This window comes from Bos mutus, chromosome 15, assembly GCF_027580195.1.
Source record: "Bos mutus isolate GX-2022 chromosome 15, NWIPB_WYAK_1.1, whole genome shotgun sequence".
NCBI classification, from domain to species: Eukaryota; Metazoa; Chordata; class Mammalia; order Artiodactyla; family Bovidae; genus Bos; species Bos mutus.
In genome coordinates, this window is record NC_091631.1 from 28,266,042 (window position 1) to 28,292,945 (window position 26,904).

Below are 26,904 nucleotides of genomic sequence, written 5' to 3' on the forward strand. Positions count from 1 at the left end.
GATGTGTATTTGATATGAGAAGTACGGAAATATGTGATTATTGGTTCTTTTTATTTGAAAGAATTCTCACCCAAATATATATTTTTAAATAAAGGAGATCTGCTTTCTCAAAATGTAAATATTTATAAATGGTCATTACTACCTGGGCCCTCTTAATTCAAACCGAGGTCTAGTTCATTACTGTAAGTAATCTGCAAAAATAAGAAAGGCAAAAAATTTGTTTTTGCAGCCCCTTAGGAAACAGAATGGTCATACCAGGCAAACCGACAAAGCATCCAAGATATTAACAGTACACTGTTTAACCAAGCAACTTCCCTTTTACTTTAATCACTCATTTTCAAGAACCCTATTATTTAATTCTCTTTCCAAGGCAGGAAGTAAAATCAGAAATAAGTAAACTATCCTTCAGGAGATCTCAACCAAACCCAGCTCACCAGTAAAATCCACTGTTCCAGTCGGTTATGTTCATCAATACACAGGTTTGTAGACTGCAAATTTATGTCAGGATGTAGGAAAACCACAGAGTAGTGTGTTAGATGGGTAAAAACTGTACAAGGTGGCCTTCACCTCCGATAAAAGGTTATTATATTAACATTCACGTATTAGTCAAAGGAACCTAAGAACATGCTTACTCATAGCAGCTTTTCCAAAAAAATTGCTTATGACATTCCCCTTCCCTGGTGCCTTGGGGCCTACCGAAGATGCCTGAAAGCAAAGCAAAAGAAAACACAAATGATTTTTTTTTCTGTGTTTAGGCTGTTCTTCAAGAAACAGTAAAAAATGTCAATAGTAGAACACACTGTCGTGATCATAGAGCCTCTATATTACCATGCCAGAGTGCGTACATACTAGGTATAAGAACAAAGCCAGACCACATAGCGTTTGGTATTCATCTCCAAAGCTTAGTTTCTCATAGTTTTTATAAAATTATTATCCATGAATGTGTCTAAACATTTTTTTATTATATTTAAAAACTACTTACTTTGACAGAATTAAAACAGATCAGAGGCAGTATGGTACAAAACGGGGAAAAACCTTCAGAACATTACATTTGTAATCACCGTAAGTGGAACTGCATTCTGGTTCCACCACTTAACAACAATATGACATCCAAATTACTTAACAAGATGACCTCTCCCTCACAGAACGGAAAATGAGGATTTAAACAAAGATCAAACTATCGGCCCAAGAATTAAACGACCTACACCAAAGTAGAAAAAACTAGAACTAAATATCAGAACCTTATATAATTAAACCACAACCACTGGAATTATCAAATGCTTTCTAGTTCCCCATTCTGAGCTGAGAGAAGACTTACATTCATTATTTCTTTAGCCTCTGTTTTGGTTTCCTTATTGGCATCTTGGGCTTTAGAAGCAGCTTTAGAAGCAAACATGCCCATGATTCCTTTGGGCTGCTGGGAACTCTGTTTGGGGACAGGTGGGCCGTGACCATTGGTCGTCAGCTCATCGCTGGCTTGCGTCTCGGGTGATACCGGAGGATCTGACTGCTCAGCTTTTCAGAAGAGGAGGATTCGGCAGGAGCTCTAGGAACTGCAGCTGCACATTGGATGGCACTAAACCTGAGGACAGAAATGTCACATTAAATTAACTGTCCACATCAAACCTTCCTTTCAAACTCTTGCTTCTTCTACACAATGCTTTCTAACCCTAATACTATAAAATTAGGAAATTTTACAATTAAAATGGATTTTAGAAATAAGTTTGTGCAACAAGTACTGGAGAGAGGTGAGTGAAGTCCTAGATTATACATCTTGTTGGTAATAAAACTAAGACTGAAAACAGGTGTCTTCTACCAAACTGTATGGGTATTTTTGCTTTTTTGAAAAAAGCACCCTAATTCAAAATAGTAAGAATATACCAAACAATACGAAAATATTAGTAATTTCACCAACTGTGGTAAACCAAATGGTTATCTCTTATTTTTAAAGACCTCTACCTTATAGGGCTAGATATACCATAAATATTGACTAACTCAAAATTAAAGCTTTAAATATTAACAAATTTCCTGGCAACTCTCCTGACCAGAATGGATCATGCTTTAGAACACGGAATAAGCTGGGAACACAGCCACTAGCTCCTGTAACCTGTGGTCCTTTATAGTCATTTGTTAATAATTTATAATAATCTCAACTAACAGCACCAGAGAAGTCTGCCCATAGCCAAGTGAAAAATTTGGCACACTTTGCATGCCATATTAAAGGGAACATTCATCTCTTCCTCTGTAATCATTGTAGATGTGCCTGTTTCACAAAAATCCAAAATATAGTGTTCTATGTTGTAAATGGGTAACTGATCCATCCTTCTCAAATGGTTGTACTTAAAGCAAAGTTTTCCAACATTTCCTGACAAAGAACAACATTTTATTTCCCTCAGTCTTTTGCTTATTGAGGATAGGTGAGAGCTCCTTGAGGGTGAGTATATTATTCATCCTTTGTATTTCCGGTACCTAGTACAAGACCTGGTGCATACAAAGATTCAAAGAGAGATTATTTAAGATACTGAAAGTGAGTCTTCTGGATTCTCTCCCTTCTTTAGTGTATCATCTCAACTTGGGATGGGAGAAGATGGAGGTTAAGAAACTATGTGATGATAGCAATTACCTTAGAGATCAACCAGGCACAACTTTGAGATTAACTGGCCTAAGGAAAAAAACCTGGATAAAATCATTTAATTTTTGAAGTAACTTTAGGCTGAACAGCCCCAAGCTAGAGTTCACAGCTCCAAAAACCTTCCACTGATTTATTACAGTCTACACAGAAAAACCTCGCATTAACACAAATATTTTGTGCATCAGAGTTAAGAACAGGCGGAAGTCATTTCCTTTCAACCACCATTCTTCCTCTCTGGCCCTGCAACGCCGCCATGCACAAGGAAAGAACAACGTTTTAGTTCATTGTCAGCGTCTAAAGTTGGCCCCAAGACAACTCTTTCTCCATTTGGTCTACATTTCCACACCTTAGGGTCAGGACCAGGAACTGGCAATGAGGAAGAGACCAAGTTAGACTGGGAACATGTCTGAAGAGAGAAGAATCTGCTCAATCTAAAATATCAACTTTCTTCCTGTCATAGCACTTCTTAAAACACAGGAAACAATGAGTCAGATCTCAGTGGACCCATAATTCTCAGGACCAAACACAAACTTCTTAATTGGAAATAAATTCTTCACATTTCTTTTTTATTTGTTTATTTTCTTCACATTTCTACTGAGGATATTTTAAGTATTTAAGTAAAGTTTCATTAAAGTGTCTCCTACTATCACATTTCTACTTGCCATGTTTATTTTAGTGGTCTCTATGCAAATTTAATTTTGGACTTTTGTTACTTTTGTGTCACTTTTATTCTAGTTTCCTTACTTGCTAGATACAATAGAACTGATTTTTAGAGCTTGACATGCCAAAACTAGATTTTAATACAGATTATTTTTGAAATCTAATAAATTACATAAACATATCAGGGTGTTTATGTTTTCTTATAATCCTTCTCTAAAAGACACCAGACATAAATTACTCTTTAGCAGTATAATTATATTTATCTAATAAATATTTGTATGCCTATTACATTCAAGGTTTTAAGCAGAAGAAAAAAAAAAAGAGTCAATGTCTACCATTAATTCACTCAACAATTATTTATTTAATAGTTACCAGGTACCGTTTTAGGGATACAGTGGTTAACAAAATAAACGATCCCTATTCTCATGGAACTTACAGAAATTATTTTTGGCAATTCTATATCCACCTGGATATAGACCCAACTGTATCAGTTAATCCACCTCTTCCAGTATCGTCAACCATTTCTTCTTTTTATGGCTCTTTACTAATAATACAAGTTCAAGGCATTCTCAACTTTAAAAATGGATACATTTCCCCTACCCCCAAGTCTCAATTCCTCTGTAGCAGGTCACCTCTCTTTTTCCTCTGTTTCAGCATCAAACTTCCTAGAAAGTTGTCCCTATTTGCTATCCCACTGCCTTATATCCCCATCTACCCAGGTGACCAGAATCTGGCTGCTCCACTGAAACTGCTCTCACTAAGGCCATCACTTTTCAGTTCCTATTACATTCCACTTCTCAACAGGGTTTGATACTGTCAACAAGTCCCTCCTTCTTGAAACTCTCTTCTTAAGTTTTTAGAACTCCATACACTCGTGATTTTCCCCTTATCTCTGGCTGCTTCTGCTTAGGTCCCTCTTTTTCTGTCCACCCCTTAAAAAATAGCTATTACTTAAATAGTGCTTACTGTGTGCTAAGCACTGTTCTAAGTGCTTTACATGTATGTATTCACTTAATCCTCTACAACCCTGTTAGTCACTCAGTTGTGTCCAACTTTTTGTGACCCCAGGACTGTAGCCCACCAGGCTCCTCTGTCCATGAATTTCCCAGGCAAGAATACTGGAGAGGGTTGCCATTTCTTTCTCCAGGGGATCTTCCCAACCCAGGGATCAAACCCGGGTCTCCTGCATTGCAGGTAGACTATTTCCTGTCTGAGCCACCAGGGAAGAAGCCCCTACAACCCTGAGGTTGATACTATTATCAGTTTCATTTTAGGAAAATGAAGCAGAAAGGTTAAATAATTTGCCCAAGATTACACAGTAACTGTGGCTAGAGTTTAACTTTCTGCTCTTCTTTCATCCTATACATTCTCTCTGCATGACTGTATCTACCGCTGTAGCCCAATTAATTACCTATTTTCTCTGATTCCAAAATGTCTATCTTTACCTCTTATTTCTCTCCTTAGCTCTAGACCCCTGTATCTATTGCACTGGACATCTCCACTTGGACTCCCCATCCAGTACTTAAACTCAACATATCCAAACCCAATTCATCATTTTTCCCTTCTCCCAAAGCTTACTCCTCCTCATATATCCCCATTCTTAGTGATGGTATCATCACCCATCCAGCAATTCAAACCAGAAACATGGCCATCATCCTTAATGTCATGAAGCACCCCACAATCTCCATCATAACACACTCTCTTGGTCCCACACTCTCTTGGTACCACTACCAAACCATCCAGGTATTGATGGTATGACTCTTTAACCTATGTACCTCTCCACTCCCAATACCAACTCTATACTTCAGAGACTATCATCTCTACCCTGAATCACTGCAACATTTCTCCTTCATAGTGGCCTTGTGTGCAATTATTTCCTTCAGATCCACTTTCACCATCACAGCTAGAGTGATCTTTCTGTAATACAATTCTGATCATTTCAATCATCTGCTTCAAAATCTTCAGTGGCTCCCCTGTGCAATAAAACCTAAACTTATCCTAGCAGTCAAAGCATAGAGTCTGACTCCTTATATCTTTATTTCCTGCCCCTCACTCTAGTTTTCAGGTATAGAAAACTACTGTGGTTCTGCATAAGCATCGTGTTTCCTCTCAGCCCTATCCTTCCTCTCCCACTTCCCTCTGCCTGGCTACTTCTTCTAGGCCTTTAAGCCTCAACTTAGATGCCATACCCTTCTACAAGCCATCTCTGTCTTGACTCCTCACTCCACCCCAACAAAAAAGGCAGGGATGAGTGGTCCCTCAACTTCCTCCTACACATTTATTCCTATTGTAGCACTGTCACACTATACCGTAACTGCCTCCCATAAGACCATCAGTTCCATAAGCAGGTATCAGGTTACAATCACTCTACAGTATGTGGCATGTCACACGTACTCATCAGATCTTTGCTGAATTAATTCAAATTATCTTGCTTAGTGCATGCCAAAGTAGTAGGTGTTCAATATATGTCTGAGAATCTGCTCCGAACCCTCCACACCACCTCACAAAGTAGGCATTATTATATCCAACTTAAAAATGATGAAACGAAAGCCCAAAAGAGTTTAAGTAACTTGTCCAAAGCCACTGGGCCATTAGCAGTGAAGTCAAAACTCCAGCCCATGACCATTAATTTCCAAAACCACGTACATTATAGTCCACCTCCTCCCCATGCTGTGAAGGATACAAAAGATGAATAAGATCTGATACTGGCTGTGGAAGATCAACTTGGATGATTTTGGATGGAAGGTAGAGGGATGTCAAATTAGGAATAGTTTTTTGAAGGACAACATGTCAACTGGTTCTTGAAGGGTGGGTAGGAATTAGACAAGCAGAGACTGGGGTAAAGGAGTAATGAGGGGGCACAACAAACAACATTTCTGGTGGCAGTGACAGGATAAATACATGAGAAGCAGATTTATGGGGAGTCTACTGGGGTTTTCAATATGGGTTGTGGCTATTTTTCACCTTATGATGTACTAATAAAACCAGGCATGTGTCTTACTGCAAGATAAATGAGGTTTTACTAGACTTGGCGTTCACTCTTAAGAGGCAGCCACTGTGTAAACATCTTACAAAATCAATTCGTAAAGAAGCCCACAAGGAACATTAAGGAGCTCACTTGCTGCAGTTCTGCAAGTTGCTTTTAAGGATGTCATAGTCGGTATTGAACAGAGGCCCACTGTCCTTCAGCATAGCTTTCTGGATGCTGTACACATGTACGCTGGCAGTCACCGCTAGCTTGGACTTCACTGCTACAAGTCAACAGGAAAAGCAGTCTGTTAATACACAAACTTCATAGCATGTGGGGACTTTAACAAGAAACCCTTCTGCATTAACACCATTTGTAATCGGTGGTGGTCCAAAAAAGCTCTAAAAGGCCAAACAGTCATGTATACAGTATAGTATCAACTCTTCTGTCTGTGACAAGGACATTATGATAGGTAGGTGATGATGAGTCAGTTCTAAGTTCAGCACTGTGAGGGTATCACTCAACCAGTGGACACTCAGTAAATACTAATGAATAACTGATGATACTGTGATGTGTTTTTTGTTTTTCAGTCAGGGTAGAATCTATATATACTATATATAGTATACATATATATACTGTATATATAGAGTATATATACTCTAGCATATATACATAGCAACTGAGGAATAAGTAATTTCTACCTGAGAAGTCTTCTATTTTAGTTTATAGAAAGAAACTCTAAAACAATACTACTACTAATCAGATATGTCTTCAGAGGAAAATCACAAGAAAAAATTTTAGGTTCCATGATGGAAGGGACCATGCCTCACTTGTTCCAAGTCCCTAGTGCCTAGCATAGAGCTTGACATAGAGTAGATACTTACTATGTATCTACTGAATGAATAAATCTACCACTGTGAGAATTCAGAAAGAAAATCTTGGACATTTTCACTGTCTTGAATAATTCAGTTAATTTATAAGAAAACACTCCAGTGGTAGGCATCTTTATATACAAAGTATGACAGTGGTTTTGTCTTGAGACATCCAAGATCACGTGGCTATTACAAAATTCCTTTGACTTGGGTATTAAAAAAATAGAACAGTAGCATTAACAGTCTTGAAATAGGTAGACAAATTTAACTTAGAAGTTATACTATGCCTTTCTGGCTTTATAATATCATTCTTTAATTTTCTTCCTAAAAAAATTGCTATGGAAATACAACACGATATTTAGAGATGATTGTCTTTTTATAGTTAATGAGGTGTTCCATACGGTATTTGTAAGTGTTTTACATGTCTATCACGAGTTTTGAAATTCTGTGATAAAAGTGTTTTATCAATGTTAGCAGCTATTGGCCTTAAAAATGGGAAGTTAGTGGAGTATCATATTTTAACATGTTTCAGAAACAACTAATAAAAGAATATATGGCTCTCCAGTAAAACAGCTAAATATATATGCGATGTTAATGACACTGATGCCCTAAGAGGAAAAACTTGCTAAATCGCTAAAATACTTACCTTCCAATTTATCTTCTCTCACTACTGCAACCTTGTGGCACTGTAAGGAAATAACACTTCATTAGTATTTAAAGTATTAATAGTGCGACTTGCAGTTTTAAAGTTTCCTTACCAATAACTCAATTGCACTGGGATGTAAAATTAGAAACATTAGGTTCCTCTGAAAATATATGTTCCAGACCCATTTTTAACTTGCTTTCTTTAAAACTTCTCAATCAGGTTAAGGAAAGTGAGAGAGTATATATAAATCAATAACAAAAACAAAAAAACCCAAATTACAAAAAACACAGCATCTCAAACTTGCACTTTGCCTACTGCAAGGAGAAGAGGAATTTTCAGTAAGTAACATAATGAGAATTATTGTATAATCATATGGAACCAGTTAAAAATTGGATCTGTCTTATACCATGCAAAAAAAATTCATTCTAAATGGATCAGAGATCTAAAAGTAAAGAATTAAACCATATATGCACAAGAAAATAAGGGTGAATTCTTCTAAAAACTAATATAACCTGAGAATACAGAAAAGTTTCTTGACTGCAATTCAAAACCAGAAGTAACTGAAATTATCCATAAAAACTAACAAATCATTTTTGGTTAACAAAAAAACAACAATTTTAATTAAAAAGACAAATGGTCAAGTGGGAAAAATATCTACAACTTATATCACAAAGGGCTACCATACAGCTTCTAAAACAGAGAAAACAAAGACTAACAATCCTTTAGAAAATAGGCAAGAAGTATGAAGACACAGTTCACAGAAGAGAAATGCAGATGATGCTGAAACAGGACATGTGCTGTGTAGAAACAGGTGCTCTCATACATTGCTGGTAGGAATGGAAAATGGAGAGGTATTTGGCAATATTCATCAAAGTTCATATATAGCCTACCTCTAGGGACATAACCCTAAAACACTCTGGCAAAAACATAAAGCACATACACATTGAGCTATTCACTGTGGCACTGTATGTACTAATCAGACTGTAAATAACTCAAATAACTATCAGTAAGGGACTGCTGAATAAACTAAGGTATATCCATCAATGTAGGATCATGTGGCTGTAATAAGGAATGAGAAATACTTCTGCAAATACTACTGAGCCAGAGTAATGCTCAGGATCACTTACAAACCTTAAACTGCCTTTAGTCATCATATTGTTAGTAAAATTATTGGTTTTGCTTTTCTAAATCTCATGTATCTGGCTAAAGCAAATACATATTCCTTTTAATGTTAGGACAACCAAAGTTTACAACATAAGAAAAAAAGAGTAATATAAAATTGAGTAAGTTTTTTAAAAATGTAATTGTAAGTTTGAACTGAGAATATCGGTATGTCTTCATAATGCATTTTCTCTTAAAAAAAAAACAAGCATTCTTAAAAATGTCATGTTCTGCAAAATTGTACAATAAAAATTACAGAGCTTATGAGAAAAAGAGCATTAGGAACTAATCACTCAAACCTACGTAAAAGGAGCCCTAATAACAATAATTGGTACCCTCAGGAGAAAACATGGCAGCTGAGACAGTTTAGTATCTTTAAACGCTGCCTTAGGGGATATTAGAAATGCAGAAAAACAACACGGTGGAAATGCCAGTGCTAAAACAATGTAAATGAGAACAGAGCTCTGATTCAGTGGGTTCCTGTTAAGGGCAAAACAGGCGTAAGTTCAGCATCCATAAACCCAGAGCCTGGCTGGGGGCAGGCCCCTTGAGCTGTTAATCAAAAAAAAAGGGAAAATATGGCTAGTTGATGAGAGAAAGTTCCTCTTCATAGAAACATTTCAGTCAGTAAATCCAGAAGGAATGACAGAATTAAAACATCACCATTTTGTAACTCCTGGAGAACTAATGATCAAGGTAATGATAAAAATCAATCTCAGCTAAAATCATCACATGACAAGCTAACGGGGAACCTAATAAAAAATGGATCAGGCCAACAACCTCTAACATCACAAAAAGAATCAACCGAACATTTCCTTTGAAACATTCAAATAATCCTTTGGAAGACTCGGCAGGATGAGATTAGAAGGAGATTTCTACTTTCTATGTATTATTAAGCAATTTTACAATAATAATAATCACTGGAAAAATAAAATTACTTACCTGTTTAAAAAGCCATAGATAACCTACGCATCTTTGAATCAGGTCTGCTTAATCTTGTTTCTAATATACAATGACATCTGATTTCATCTACACTTGCAAATATCTAATTAACATCTGGCTTGCCAAATAGTTTACTAACAAGGAAAGAATATGCTCAGTTCAGTTCAGTCGCTCAGTTGTGTCCGACTCCTTGCGACCCCATGAATTGCAGCACGCCAGGCCTCCCTGTCAATCACCAATTCCCAGAGTTCACTCAAACTCACATCCATCGAGTTGGTGATGCCATCCAACCATCTCATCCTCTGTCGTCCCCTTCTCCTCCTGCCCCAATCCCGCCCAGCATCAGAGTCTTTTCCAATGAGTCAACTCTTCACATGAGGTGGCCAAAGTACTAGAGTTTCAGCTTTAGCATCATTCCTTCCAAAGAAATCCCAGGGCTGATATCCTTCAGAATGGACTGGTTGGATCTCCTTGCAGTCCAAGGGACTCTCAAGAGTCTTCAAAACCACAGTTCAAAAGCATCAACTCTTCGGCGCTCAGCTTTCTTCACAGTCCAACTCTCACATCCATACATGACCACTGGAAAAACCATAGCCTTGACTAGACGGACTTTTGTTGGCAAAGTAATGTCTCTGCTTTTGAATATGCTATCTAGGTTGGTCATAACTTTTCTTCCAAGGAGTAAGCGTCTTTTAATTTCATGGCTGCAGTCACCATCTGCAGTGATTCTGGAGCCCCCCAAAATAAAGTCTGACACTGTTTCCACTGTTTCCCCATCTATTTCTCATAAAGTGATGGGACCAGATGCCATGATCTTAGTTTTCTGAATGTTGAGCTTTAAGCCAACTTTTTCACTCTCCTCTTTCACTTTCATCAAGAGGCTTTTGAGTTCCTCTTCACTTTCTGTCATAAGGGTGGTGTCATCTGCACATCTGAGGTTATTGATATTTCTTCCGGCAATCTTGATTCTAGCTTGTGCTTCATTCAGCCCAGTGTTTCTCATGATGTACTCTGCATAGAAGTTAAATAAGCAGGGTGACAATATACAGCCTTGACGTACTCCTTTTCCTATTTGGAAGAATATGCTAGTCATAGAATATAAGTTGGAGAAGGCAATGGCACCCCACTCCAGTACTTTTGCCTAGAAAATCCCATGGACGGAGGAGCCTGGTAGGCTCCAGTCCATGGGGTTGATAGAGTCGGACACGACTGAGCGACTTCACTTTCACTTTTCACTTTCATGCATTGGAGAAGGAAATGGCAACCCACTCCAGTGTTCTTGCCTGGAGAATCCCAGGGACAGGGAAGCCTAGTGGGCTGCCGTCTATGGGGTCGCACAGAGTCGGACACGACTGAAGTGACTTAGCAGTAGCAGTAGAATATAAGTATCTTATAGCCTTTCAGTTCAGTTGAGTCACTCAGTCATGTCTGGCTCTTTGCAACCCCATGAGCTGCAGCATGCCAGGCCTCCCTGTCCATTACCAACTCCCGGAGCCTACCCAAACTCATGTCCATTGAGTCAGTGATGCCATCTCATCCTCCGTCGTCCCCTTTTCCTCCTGCCCTCAATTTTTCCCACCATCAGGGTCTTTCCAAATGAGTCAGCTCTTCGCATCAGGTAGCCAAAGTATTAGAGTTTCAGCTTCAACATCAGTCCTTCCAATGAACACCCAGGACTGATCTCCTTTAGGATGGACTGGTCTTCTCCAACACCACACTTCAAAAGCATCAACTCTTCGGTGTTCAGCTTTCTTTATAGTCCAACTCTCACATCCATACATGACTACTGGAAAAACCATAGTCTTGACTAGACAGACCTTTGTCAGTAAAGTAATGTCTCTGCTTTTTAATATGCTGTCTAGGTTGGTCATAACTTTCCTTCCAGGGAGTAAGCATCTTTTAATATCATGGCTGCAATCACCATCTGCAGTGATTTTGGAGCCCCCCAAAATAAAGTTTCTCACTGTTTCCACCGTTTCCCCATCTATTTGCCATGAAGTGATGGGACCAGATGCCATGATCTTAGTTTTCTGAATGTTGAGCTTTAAGTCAACTTTTTCACTCTCCTCAGTAAAGCGTCTGCCTCCAGCGCAGGAGACCCGGGTTAGATCCCCAGGTTGGGAAGATCCCTGGAGAAGGAAATGGCAACCCACTCCAGTACTCTTGCCTGAAAAATTCCATGGACTGAGGAGCCTGGTAGGGGTCCACGAGGTCACAAAGAGTTGGACATGACTGAGCGACTTCACTTTCTTTCACTTTCAAGAGGTTCTTTAGTTCTTCTTCACTTTCTGCCATAAGGGTGGTGTCATCTGCGTATCTGAGGTTATTGATATTTCTCCCAGAAATCTAGATTCCAGCTTGTGCTTCATCCACCCCAGCGTTTCTCATGATGTACTCTGCATATAAGTTAAATAAGCAGGGTGACAATATACAGCCTTGACGTACTCCTTTTCCTATCTGGAACCAGTCTGTTGTTTCATGTCCAGTTCGAACTGTTGCTTCTTGACCTGCATACAGGTTTCTCAAGAGGCAGGTCAGGTGGTCTGGTATGCCCATCTCTTTCAGAATTTTCCACAGTTTATTGTGATCAACACAGTCAAAGGCTTTGGCATAGTCAATAAAGCAGAAATAGATGTTTTCCTGGAACTCTCCTGCTTTTTCAATAATCCAGTGGATGTTGGCAATTTGATCTCTGGTTCCTCTGCCTTTTCTAAAACCAGCTTGAACATCTGGAAGTTCATTGTTCATTCACGTATTGCTGAAGCCTGGCTTGGAGAATTTTGAGCATTACTTTACTAGCGTGTGAGTAAGTACAATTGTGCGGTAGTCTGAGCATTCTTTGGCATTGCCTTTCTTTGAGATTGGAATGAAAACACCTTTTCCAGTCCTGTGGCCACTGCTGAGTTTCCCAAATTTGCTGACATATTGAGTGCAGCACTTTCACAGCATCATCTTTTAAGATTTGAAATAGCTCAACTGGGATTCCATCACCTCCACTTGCTTTGTTTGTAGTGATGCTTCCTAAGGCCCACTTGACTTCACATTCCAGGATGTCTGGTTCTAGGTCAGTGATCACATCATCGTGATTATCTGGGTCGTGAAGATCTTTTTTGTACAGTTCTTTTGTGTATTCTTGCCACCTCTTCTTAATATCTTCTGCTTCTGTTAGGTCCATACCATTTCTGTCCTTTATCGAGCCCATCTTTGCATGAAATGTTCCCTTGGTATCTCTAATTTTCTTGAAGAGATCTTTAGTGTTTCCCATTCTATTGTTTTCCTCTATTTCTTTGCGTTGATCGTAGTTCTGTTTCTCCTTGTAAATTACTAAATTGCCATTCCAGTCTGGAATCTCACATTCTTAAGACTCTATTGATATAGGCCAAATACAGTAAGTATTTGGATAAATCTGGCTTCTGAACTTATGAGTCACAGGGAAAGTCAAAAGAGAAGAGGAAAACATGCATCTGTGTGTGATTCTCTGAGGATCTTGATCCTTGGGCTAAATTCTCTAGGGCTGGTGGTATGGGAGCAAAAGAACCTTCAGGTGAGGTTTAGGAAGTGAGAACCAAAGAGGTGTTCCTCAGTTTGGGGAGGAAGCAAGAAAGAAGGCATTAAGTTCCCAAGAATCAGTCTGGTACAGGAGAAGGAAAGGAGTTATTTCAGCAGAGCTTCTGGGGTGAAAGCTCAAATTAAAATCAAATTCACTTAAAAATTGTATTTGCTGAACACCTGTGTGGCTTGACATCTGAACAGGCTGGAAATTAACCAGCATTGTCCCCAATATAGCTTCAAAAGGAAGAAAGAGGAACAGAAACAGTCTGGAATGTCTTGTTGTCTAGGGAAATTGTACAATGATGATAATAGTCTCTGTATTGATATTACCCAAACTTCTCGAGAGTTTTAGGTTTAGTCTAAAAATTCAAAATAATCACTGTCTTCAAGTAGCTTCTTAAAATTTCCATAATACTGGATCTTGTTGTTTTTGCCCTGTGTTATGTTAGATAATACTATTAATAGCTCAAACACATTTAAACTCATTATAAGATTCTGAGAACTTACAGAATGTCCATTCTGAATGAGACTGCCAGACACTAAATAGGTGACATGCAGTTGGGCTCCTGAATTTTCCTTTCGCTTCCTTTCAACGTAATCATAGAGCATCCTGTTACAAACAAAATGCACAAGTAAGTCATTAGCGAACGTTTACCTCACCGACTCTTAATTCATGACTTAAAAGTTAGTAAACAGTAAATCTGACAGTCCATCAAACATTATACAGAATATTTTTGCTCTGTTCATAGACAAAGAATTAAAAAAGAACGAATGGAACACAGGGGATGGGGTCAACTTGTATAAAGCCAGCACAGTGAGTGACCAAACAACTGAAATAAAAGAAATCTAATAATCGGTCAAGTGAGACTGAGCTTGCATTAAAAGAAGTAAAGACATAAAATGGCTAGAATCATCAATCAAGAATAAGTTCAGTCACTATCTAGCCATGTGACCCTAGATAAAATAGTTTTTCTAGGCTTCTTTATATCCTGAGGTATAATTACAGAGGGCTGTATGAGATTGGCACTTCTTTTACCCTGGGATCCATAATCCTTCACCCCTCAATATTGTAAGCAAAATGTGTATTTTGCAAGGGGAAGGAGGCGGGGAGAGGGTAGAGATAGTTCAAGGTTTTCAACAGATTTGCAGAAGGATTACTCCAAAACATTAAGAACCATCTTGTAGATGATCACAAGGGCCCTGCTCTGAAATTCCAATTTTAGGATCATTCAGAATCAATGTTGTTTCAAAACCACAAAGTAACAGTTTACTCACACTGCCCCAGTATTCATTAACCTAAGACTGCCAAATAGTCACTATAGAAATAATGTTGCTTTTAGTAACATTCCCTAAATTCGTTTTTATCCATACGATCTGATTAGCATCAGAAGTTGACTCCCCTCAATAACTTACAGTTTAACTTCAAGGAAAGAGACATCATTTGTGTTGCTATTTCAAGAAACATTTACCAAGCCTCTATAATATGTCATACGTCTGCCAAGGATGGCTAGAAACAAAAGTTCCAAGAGAAACTCAACCTACACTGTGGACTGAGCTCTTAGCTTCCTTGATCCAATGCCTCACTCATCTCCTGCCACTCTTGAATTGGCTCTGCTCTACTTCCTGCACAGACTTGACTTCCTCCTCCTCTTCTGTACTGCTGGGGTTGTCTTCAGCTACCTTTTCAGTCTATATTAGAGTGAGCAATCATCTGGGTTTGCCTGGATCTGAGGTATTTCCTGACATGGACTTTTAGTGCTAAAACCAACAGTCTTGGGCACACCAAGGATGACTGGTCACCTTACAACATACTCTCCTTGACCCATTTCATTCATCTCCTGGCTTCATTTATTCCCAACAACATCATCTGCTCAAACCATCCAAGCCAGAAATCTGGGAGTCATTATCCCTCACTTCTCCCAGTCTGGTGAGGTGCCAAATCTTGTCAGTTTTACCTCCCAAGTAATTCTTGACTCCCTGCCCTCCAAATCCCTTGACTGGACTATTTTAATTCCAAGTGTCAATGCCTTCGTCACACCCCCTTCCCCTTCATTATCCACAAAGCTGCCAAGGTGAAGTTTTAGAAATGCAAGTCAAGTCATCTGTCAACAAAACTTAACTGGGTGGCTACTTCATACTCTATGCCTTGGGGATAGAATAGTGAACAAAGCAGTCAAAGTGCTTACCCATTTAGAGTTTGTACTGCAGAAAAGAGAGACAAATAATAAGCAAACAAGAAGTCAGATGGTAGTAAATCTACAGGGAGAAAAAAGACTAGAAGAATAGAGTGTCTAAGAAGTTTTGCTATTTATATAAGATTAGGGAAGGCCTCATGAACAGAGCCCTGTGGGAAGTTACAGAGCCATCAATGTGGATATCTCAGCAAAGAATATTTTAGGCAGAAAAAACAAATTTGAAGGTTCTGAGGCAAGAACGTAAGCAAGGTGCAAGGAACAGAAAAGGTAAGTGTGCTGAATAAGGAAGAAGGAAAGAAGAGAGCCAAGCACGAGACATGTAGGGCTTTGTGGCCCATTAGGAAGGAAGTCATTAGAAGGTTTAGAGCACAAATAACATGATCTCACTTTTTAGGAGGATTTCTGACTGCTGTGTGGAGAATATACTATTAAGAAGCAAGGAAGGAAGCAGGAAGACCAGTTACAAGACTACTGCAGTAATTCAGGCTAGAGATGACGGTGGCTCAGACTAGGATGGTAGTAATTAGTGGATGAATTCTGGGTACATCTTAAAGGAAGAAACAACAGGATTTGCTGATGGACTGATTGTGAGGTATGAGAGAAACAGAAATCAAGGATGACTGGACTAAGCAACTCAAAGAATGAAGTTGTCATTCACTGAGATGGAGAAAAGCAGAAGGAGGTGATGGTGGGGTGAGTGGAAAATAATTAGGAATTAAGTTTTCAGTTCAATTCAGTTCAGTTCAGTCGCGCAGTCATGTCTGATTCTTTGCGACCCCATGAACCGCAGCACGCCAGGCCTCCCTGTCCATCACCAACTCCCGGAGTCTACCCAAACCCATGTCCATTGAGTTGGTGATGCCATCCAACCATCTCATCCTCTGTCGTCCCCTTCTGCTCCTGCTCTCAATCTTCCCCAGCATCAGGGTCTTTTCAAATGAGTCAGCTCTTCGCATCAGGTGGCCAAAGTATGGGAGTTTCAGCTTCAACATCAGTCCTTCCAATGTTTTGGGGCGTGTTAAATCTTAGATGCCCATTAGCCATTAAGTGCTGTTGAAAAGGTAGCTGGTTATTCTTATCTGAAGTATTACTCTTTGTTCAAAAGTTTTCAGTAGCGCCCTATCCCCTAAGGAGCCACAGGTCCATCAGTGACATGTAAGACTTTTCTTCGTCTGGCCCCTGTATTTCTCACCATTCTCCCATACTCACACTATTTTCAGCCTTATGAAACACTCTGAAGTTCTCCTAGCTCTTTTGTATGCCCTTCCTTCTGCCTTCTGCTCAGACCTCATCTACCTAATTCCTCATCAAGACAGCAGCTCAGGTATTATCTCCTATGTGAAGCCTTCCCTAACACTGCTAAGCAAGCAGGGCAGCCTTGCTTTCTAAGTTCTAACAGGAACTATCCCACATCTGTTATTATAGCACTTACCACACTGTATTCTAATTGTTTAATATCTGCCATCCCCACTAGACTATAAACACCCTGAGGGGGGGAAAAAAATCAGCATTTTTGTTGATTTCTATCTCCTGTTCTCTTTAGTATTTCCTTCCATGCAGCAATTATGTTAGGAAAGATGAGGAACACAGAGTCATGAACATTTTGGTTTATTTATGCTAGTTAGGACCATCCTAGCGGAAGAAATGGTAGGCAGGGACTATACCAAGATGCTCTCAGCTTGCTGGTGAAATGCAGTCTTTTATCAACAACTCATAGTCTCGCTCGCATCATTACAGTCATTGTCCTCTGTGCACCGTCTCACCGGATCAACCGGTTGTTTTATTACATCTATCACATAATATAGTATCTGTTATATTAACAAGATGGTCAACACTGCACAACCTCTTTAAAATTTTCTGAATGTCTTTTGAATCTCTAAAACATGTTCATCTAATTTGATTATGTCAAAATCTCAGCAACAAAACACGCAAAATATTCTTAAATATGAATGATAATAAATATGATTTCCTACAAGATGCACTTACTACCCACATGATTAACTATATACCTTTCATCTCTCCTGATCAGTTCCACCCATAATTTTCCCTAAGATATATAAGGTGTATAGCCTATATTATCTTCCCTAATCTAATTCCTTCACAGCATTTTTATAGCCTGAAATTATCTTAAGTCAATGATGGGAAAGACCTTGTCTGTCAAGTTTGCTGCTTTATAACAGAGCCTAGAATAATGCTAAAAATGTAGTAAAACCTGAAACAATATTTCTTATTGAACCCATGCAAACAGCAACAACCATGCCCAGTCACTGCCCTCAGTGCCAACAATGATAAGTTAAATGCTCTCACTATAGATAAGAGAAAAAAGGATGCCAGGACACTCTAAGTCTCTGTTTTCTCATGTGTTAAAAGAGATTGATAACACCCATTATATTGGATTATTATAAAGATTACATGAGATAAACATTTGTGAAAATATCTACCATAGTGCCCAGAACTCACTCAACAAATATTCACTGGCACCTATTATGAGCTGGGAAAGATGGAAGGCAAAAGGAAAAGGGTGTGGCAGATGATGAGATGGTTAGATAGCATCACTGACCCAGCGGACATGGTCTGAGCAAATAAATGCCAGGAGACGGTGGAGGACAGAGGAGCCTGGTGTGCTGCAGTCCATGGGGATGCAAAGAGTTGGACATGACTTAGTGACTGAACAATATTATGAGCATGGTGTGAAGATACAATAATTGTGGCAGACTGTATTTTCCAAAGATGGCTGCCACAACATCTCCCATCCTGCATGCTCTTCTTCATTCTCCCATAGACAGGTGGAGTCATCCTCTCCCCTTGCATCTGGGAAGGCTAGAGATTAAATGTAACCAAAAGAATGAAGCAGACACAACACTGCTTGACTTCTGAGGCCAGTAAGAAAAGGCAATCAGCTTCTGCCTTGCACTGGAATGTGCGTATTTACAGCCGTGAATTGCTGGGTAAGGCCTCACTACCTGAAAATATGCTCTTAAGAAGCCCAGGCCATATAAACAGGTCACACACAATGACTGGTCAATAGCCCCCACTGAAGTCCCAGCTGACAGCCAGCAACAACTGCCAGACATGAGAATAAATCTTTACATGTGTAGAATAAATCTACACATGATCAGGCTTCAGTCACTGATGCCTCTCAGCTGAGGCACCAGACATTATGGAACAGAGACAACCATTCTCATTGCACCGTGCCCAAGTTCCAAATCAGAAGAATCTATGAACATAATAAAATGGTTGTTTCAAGCTGCTAAATCTGGGGGCAATTTGTTACAAAGCAACAGTAACTGGAACAGTGAGGAGCCTGATAAACATGTTCCCTGCCTCATGGAGTTTATATTCTAGTGGGAGGAGGGCATACAATAAGCGAGAACATGTCAGCTGGAAATAAGAATTATGAAATGCTGGAACACTGGATATCCACATGAACTGGGCCCTTTCCTTATACCATATGCAAAATGATGTCTGAAAAAATAGTTATTATTTATAGGCATACCCCAGAGATATTGTAGGTTCACTTCCAGACCACTGCAATGAAGTGAATATCAAAATAAAGCAAAGCAAATAAATTTTTGGTTTCCCAGTGAATATAATAGCTATGTTTACATTATACTGTAGTCTATTATGGGTGTAACACCATTATGTCTACAAAACAATGTATACACCTTAATTAAAAAATAATTTATTGTGGACTTCCCTGGTCGTCCAGTGGTTAAGAATCTGCCTTGCAATGCAAGAGACACATGTTTGATCCCTGGTAGGGTAAGTAAGATTCTACATGCTGCAGAGCAACTAAGCCTGCGCGTCACGACTGGAGAATCCGAGCGCCACAATGAAAGAGCCCATATGCCACAAATTAAGACCCGATGAGGCCAAGTAAGTTTTTTTTTAATTTGTTGCTAAAAATGCTAGCCATCCTCTGAGCCTTTAGCAAGTCACAATTCTTCTCGCTGATGGAAGGTTTGAAACATGATGAGAATTACCAAAATGTGACACGGAGACAAGAAACAGGCGAACGCTATTGGAAAAATGGCACTCATAGACTTGCTCAACTCAGGGTTACCACAAACCTTCAATTTGTAAAGAAAGAAAGAAAGAAAGAAAATGTAGTGTCTGCAAAATGTAATAAAGAAGAGTACAATAATATAAGGTATGCCTATACACATTTTAGGGCTTCATTCATAAGTTACCTTGAACCAACATCTAATTTGAAAACTACAGTGTACTCTTACTGTGAGGAAGTATAATAAGAACAAAATACGTAGAAATGTTAAAGTGATAATTACTGATTTAAGAGCTAAGACTACAGAACTCTCACAAGAAAACAGAATTAAATCTTCATGATTTACTTGGGTTAGACTATGCCTTAGATACAATATAAAAAGCACAACAGAAGAAAAAAAATTAGACACTATCAATAATAAGAACTTCTTTGCTTCACAGGACACCATCAAGAAAGTGCAAAGACAACCCACAGAATGGGTGAAATCATTATCTGATCAGGACACTGTTTCTAGAATTATGTAGAGGGACTTCCCTGGTGGTTCAGTGCCTAAGACACAGCACTCCCAATGCAGGAGGCCAGGGTTCAATCTCATATGCAGCAACTAAGAGGTTGCATACCGCAACTAGAAGATCACATGCTGCAACTAAAAACACCCCACACGACACAACCAAAAAGGATCCCTCACGCTACAGTTAAGACCCAGCACAGTCAAATAAATAAACAAATCCGGACTTGATTACATAAAGAACTCTCACAATTCAATAATAGTAAAGACAAAAAAAACCCATGGAAAAAAATGGGTAAAGGATCTGAACATGTATTTCTCCAAAGAAGATACACATATGGTCAATGAGCACAGGAAAACACGTGCCATTAGCTAAAATATTAGCCATTACAGAAATGCAAATCAAAAACATAATGATAAAACTTCATACTCACTAGGATGGCTAAAATTAAAAGACAGATGGTAGAAAAAGTTGACAAGAATGTTGAGAAAGTAGAACCTCATACTTTGTTGGTGGGATTGTAAAACAGTGTAGTCACTCTGAAAAACAGCTCCTCAAAATGTTACATATGACCCAGAAATTCCAATCTTAGGTGTATACCAAGAGAACTGAAAACATGTCTACACAAAAACTTGTACACAAATGTTCACTGTAGCATTATTTATTAAAGCCCCAAATGTGGAAACAACCCAAATGTCCATCCGTTGATGAATGGACAAATAAAATGTTGTATATCTATATGTTATGGGTTGATCTGTGTCCCCCAAAAAAGATATGTTGACCTCCTAACCACCAGTATCTCAGAGTATGACCCGATTTGGAAACAGGGCCTTTGCAGATGTAATTAGTTAAGACAGGTCATAGTGGAGTAGGGTGGGCTCCTCATCTACGACTGTATCCTTATAAGATGGCTATGTGAAGAGACAGACACACAGGAAGAATGCCAAGTGACTATGAAGGCAGACAGTGGGGTTACACAGCTACAAACCAAGGAATGCAAACCACCAGAAGTAAACCACCAGAAGCTAAGAAGAAGCAGGGAAGGATTTTTCTGTACAAGTTTCAGAAGGAACATGGCCTGGCCAACATCTTAATTTTGGACTTTAAGCCTCCAGAACTGAGACAATAAATTTCTGTTGTTTCAAGCCACCTGTTTGTAGTATTCTGTTCTGGCAGCCCTAGAGAACTTACACCATAAATGGAATATTATTCAACCACAAAAATGAATGAAGTACTGACACATGCTTTAACATAGACAAACCTCGGAGATATGCTAACTGGAGGGAATTAGATACACAAGATTGCTTATTATATGACCCCATTTATATGAAATGTCCAGGATAGGCAAATTTCTATAGAAAGAAAGTGTATTAGTGGTTGCCTGATGCTGGGGGGTTGGGAGGCAGGAATGATGAAGGACTGCTAATGGATACAGGGTTTCTTTTCTGGGGTGATGAATATCTTCTCAAATTAACTATAATGCTGACTGCACAACTCTGTAAATATATTAAAAACCAATGAGCTGTACAGTCTAAATAGGTGAACCATATGATATTTGAAATACATCTAAAGAAAGCTTTTAAAAAATAACTATGAAAAAAAAATTAAGAGAGACAGAGAGAGGAGTAAAGCATTAGGAAAGAGCTGTTACACGAAGTAATGTGTGAAATTTGAGCTGAACTGTGCACAGTGAGGACAGCTGTGAGAACAGCATTCCAGGCAGAGAGAATGGTACAAATTTCCTTGGGTGAGAACGGGCTTGGCATATCTAAGGAACAGAAAGGTAAATATGGCTAGAATATAAGTGAGGTAGAAGGTGCTATGGGATAAAGTTGGTAGACAGGCAAGGGCTAGACGTGTGTATTAATTCCATAAAACTTATAGGAAATAAGGGTAGCTACAGTAAAATTCCACCTCATGCAAAGAGTTGACTCATTGGAAAAGACGCTGATGCTGGGAGGGAGTGGGGGCAGGAGGAGAAGGGGACAACAGAGGATGAGGTGGCTGGATGGCATCACTGACTGGATGGACACGAGTTTGGGTGACCTCCGAGAGTTTGTGATGGACAGGGAGGCCTGGCGTGCTGCGATTCATGGGGTCGCAAAGAGTCGGACACGACTGAGCGACTGAACTGAACTGACAGTAAAATTCCAGGCAACTTTATTTCATCTCCAGTCCTCAGTATGCACCTTTAATCTCAATAGGCTTATATATTAGTAGTAACAATTACCTCACTCCATATTTAAACACTCATAACCGTAACAAACAATTACTCTTACGGGTATCCAGTCCTAAAGTTACCTAACATGCTAGGTTTGGGTCTGGACTAGTCTTAGCAAGAGCAATCTCAAATAGTCAAAATCAGTATAAACCTAGCCCTGAGCCAAGAGTTTTAAGTCTTGAAGGCATAAACATCTCAGTCAAAACTAGGGGACTTCCTTGGTGGTCTAGCAATTAAGAATCCATCTACCACTGCAGGGGACACAGGTTTGATCTCTGGTTTGGGAAGACTGCACATGCTATGGAGCAATTTAGCCTGCATGTCACAGCTACTGAAGCCCTCATGCTCTAGAGCCCTGGCTCCACAACGAGAGAAGCCACAGCAGTGAGAAGCCTGTGCACTGCAACCAGAGAGTAGCTCCCACTCGAGAAAGCCCACGCGCCAGCAATGAGGACCCAACGCAGCCAAAAATAACTAAATAAAACTCCTAGAAGCTCTGTAAATACTTAACTGTTGTGCTGAGGAGCTGAAGAGGGACGTGGACCTCAAATACCTGCTGGGACTGGAGTGGGGGAGTGGGGCACGGGTCTAGAAATCAAGTTTCTACCTATACCTTAGGTAAAGTAGACCCTCCTCCCCGCTTAAAACTCTCAGCTAGTTTGACCTCAGTTTCACAGGCAGGAGAGCTGGCCCAGGAGCCCCCTGAAGCGGGTGTTCCACCATGGCCTAAGTGCAAGCACCTGAGGGCGGTGGGCACATGTATGCACATGAGACAGGACACGAGGCTGGGGCTTGCCATTACACATAAAGACTGAATTCCTAGTTGTAGCTTTTACTATGAATGGGAGATTTTTCTCCTTGCTTCTGTCATTAAGAATAAAAAAAACTGTGATCTATCATAAAATAAACTCCTAAATCTGTCAAACAACAAGCCATTCTAGAGATCAAAGATTTTTCTAAGACTCACAGAATGTTCCTATGATTCAAGGAATAGGGAAAAATCAGACCACCATCAGGAATAAAGCAAATGAAATGAGTATTTAACTCAATATATGGGCTCTCAGTCTATTCACCAATTCCTACCCACTGGACATTTGCAGGTGAAGAAACTTTGAAGTTAATCCAAAAGCCTGCCTTTTCCATTTTGGTTCCAAGTTGGACTACAAGTTTCAGCAAGGAAGGTGATAGGGCAAAATTTAAGAAGACTGATACTCTCTGTGCCATCCTAAACCCTCCCTTTTTAGTTTCTCTTAAGTGTTCTCCCCTGTCTTATACTGTTATATAGCCTGTGTCAAACACCTGTTGACCTCATTATGGAAGTATTTCAATAACACCCAGAAACAGGCCTAAGAAGCACATGTGAAAATGCAAAGATGTTTTACATAACAGACATAGAAATCTGAGATCTAAACAGAACTGGCTAGCCCATTTAATAAATTTTTTGAAATAACAAAGTGATTAACCAGAAGGCAAGGCTACAAATAAATACAATAAACATATCACCACACATTTGTATGCAAGTCCACTCATCTCTTAACTAATAAACAAAAACCGTAAAAGGCAATAGAAACACTATGCTTTCCCATTTCCCTGGGTGGGGGAAGACGGGGTGGGGAGTTCTAATCAAGAGACTCTCTGTAAAGCTAACAACAAACAAAACAAAAAGTTCCAATCTGATTAAAGTTAGTAATCAATTGTACTTACTGTTTGGCCTGATTAACATGAACTCCTAGTGTATAGCTCAGCCATTTGTATGTCACCTGTAAGAAGGAATTTTTAAAAAATTTTTATTAGATGACTGCAGAGTGTAGGTCAGCCCAAAGGGCTCCTAAGGATTCTAAGGCGATTACGCCTTATAAATTACATTAAATGCCACCCTAGTTTTGCCAAGAACCATCCATCTGGGCAGGCAGGACTCAGACATTTATTTTACAAAGAAGTCTGTATCACAGAATAATGCAAGAATCTAAAAAGGTTGAATATACACAGAAAAAGCTCTCAATTTCCTTACACTCCCTGTTTCACCCTGGTCCTTCTTTCCACATTTCTCTCTTTTTATGGGGCCACCACCAAAAACTATCCTCAAACTCACTCAGAAACTTGTTACTTTGGAGTGTACAACTCAGAAACTTCCGAAGAAAGTTGCAGCCACATAAATATTAAAGGGCACAGGTGGTGCAGGGGTCAGGGAATGAATGAGTGAAGTGGATGAATACTCTATCAGAGGTTAGACTGGGAATTACTGGCATCAAGCTTTGCTCTTCCTTCCATCCTTCCTTGAACTGTCATTTGCCACTTCCTTGTAACCTGTCACCCTCCCCTCAAAGTCTTCCGATTCTAAACGCTGAGTTTCCAGTAATTAGAAGACTTAGCACAGGTTGGGCAAAGGCAGTGTGATGTAGAGGAAAGCACGAGCAGAACAGACATAGACTGGAAAACTGATTACCCCTTGTGTGTGTGTGTGTTAGTCTCTCAGTCGTGTCCTACTCTTTGTGACCCCATGGACTACAGCCCAGCAGGCTCCGCTGTCCATGGAATTCTCCAGGCAAAAATACTGGAGTGGGTTGCCATTCCCTTCTCCCAGATCTTCCCAACCCAAGGATCAAACCTAGGTCTTCTGCAGGCGGGTTATCCCTTACTAACCACAAGTTATTTGGCCCCTCTGCTTCAACTACCTTTTCTAAGGCTACTTCCGCCGACCTCTATGGGTCACTGTAAAAAGTAAAAGCAATAATGTATATCCAAAGCTCACAGTAGGCACTCAATCATTACGATGTGCGAAACGCTCTCACATCCATCGTCTCACTTGATCTTTACTTCAACCCTGTGAGGCAGGTCAAGCCTGAACCACTAACAAACTTCGAGGAAAACGAAACCAACTGATGGTAAGATTAAACAACTTGTTACTTAACCCGGTCAAAACACAATTTCCTCAACTGTAAACTTGAGACTTCAAACGCCAACCACCTTGCCAGAAACGTGTAGAGACGCCTTAGAAACAACATCAATTAATGCTCCTCCCTCCCCGCCCGACCTCCATGGCCCTTGGTCTGCGCAGAGCCGAGCACGCCCACCCGAGGAACCTGGATCTGCCGGTGGGGCAGGAGTCCTCGCCCTGCGTGGGGCACCAGGAGTGGGGACCGTCTCCACTGGACCAGCCCCATGCGGGAACACGCAGAGGGATCAAGGCCCCCGCCGCCCTCGCTGGGCCCAAAACCCCAGTCGCATGCCCGCATTCCCCAGTCCTAGCTCCTCACGATCTTGTTCTGGTCCGTCACGAACTCGTCTATATTTTCCAGATAGAACTGGTCCGCCATGGTGCCGCGGCGTTGTGCTCCGCCGCAGCTGAGCTCCCCTAGCCGCCACAACCGCAGCTCCCGCCGGCGGGAAACGTCTTTTTTCCCCTCCCAGGTCCCGGGTCGTTTCCCACGGCAACGAAGGCGACGCGCTACGGCGGCCGCTCGAGGGTCAAACTAGTCTCGGAGACGGCGTAGGCTGAAGTAGGTGGAGCTAACAGGAGCTGACGGAAGTGAGGAATGAGGAGCGTAGGCGTGGTCTAGAACGGCTGTCTATAGAACCCTAGTGTCGAATCCAGGCTCTGCCAGTTCGTGGCTGATGCACCGCAAGGAACCTCACCTCTATAGGAGTCGCGGTCTTTCCACCCGTAAACTGATAAAATAATCCTTGCCCTGTCACACATTTAGTCAATGAATATTAATTAGGTACCTAGCCTATTTCCAGCCACTTCCTAGGCACTAGGACACAGCAGTGAACAATAAAGACAAATAAATATTTTAGTCAAGTCCTGCCAGCTGGGATAAAGTACTGCATGTTATAATCTCTCAGAATTGAGAAATTAGGGAAAGTTTTCTAGAATGAATGAGAGAGGGGGTGTTTGCTGAGAAGAGAATAGTTTTCATTATAGTTGAAATGTTGGGAGAAAAGGACACGAGGAGAGATGAGAGGAAGGAAGAAGCCAAACTATGCAGTGCCCACAAAGTTTGCGTGAAGGTGCGCGTGAACTCTATTCTCAAGAATTGGGGGATTTCAAATAAAATTTTTCCTAACATCAGCTTAAAAAAAATCCTTCCGTATAAGCTGTGTATTTCAGTACAGCAGCACAGTGAATAATGGAGCTGGCACTAGAGTGGGACCCTGGATTTGAATCCTGGTTTTGATATTTGTTGTGTGAACTTAGGTAAATTGCTTAACCACTGCAAGCCTGTTCCCCATCTGTAAGATGGATATAGTAATAGTTGTTGCTGTTAAGTCGCTTCAGTCGTGTCCGACTCTCTGCGACCCCATAGACGGCAGCCCACCAGGCTCCTCCTTCCCTGGGATTCTCCAGGCAAGAACGCTGGAGTGGGTTGCCATTTCCTTCTCCAATGCATGGAAGTGAAAAGTGAAAGGGAAGTCGCTCAGTCGTGTCTGACTCTAGCTACCCCATGGACTGCAGCCTACCAGGCTCCTCCGTCCATGGGATTTTCCAGGCAAAAGTACTGGAGTGGGGTGCCATTGCCTTCTCTGATAGTAATAGCAACCC

The 26,904-nt window shown here is 40.3% G+C and overlaps 1 protein-coding gene across 1 annotated transcript in view; it reads right to left on the reverse strand.

The window, feature by feature from the left end:
* POLD3 (DNA polymerase delta 3, accessory subunit) overlaps positions 1-25,791 on the reverse strand; it is a 44,213-nt gene extending 18,422 nt beyond the window's left edge. The window contains 8 exon segments of the mRNA XM_005903219.2: positions 633-705; positions 1,319-1,515; positions 1,518-1,582; positions 6,411-6,543; positions 7,779-7,818; positions 13,941-14,043; positions 24,066-24,121; positions 25,619-25,791. Of these exon segments, the coding sequence (XP_005903281.2) occupies positions 633-705; positions 1,319-1,515; positions 1,518-1,582; positions 6,411-6,543; positions 7,779-7,818; positions 13,941-14,043; positions 24,066-24,121; positions 25,619-25,678 (727 nt within the window). The 5' untranslated portion in view covers positions 25,679-25,791.
* Positions 25,792-26,904: the final 1,113 nt, after the last annotated feature.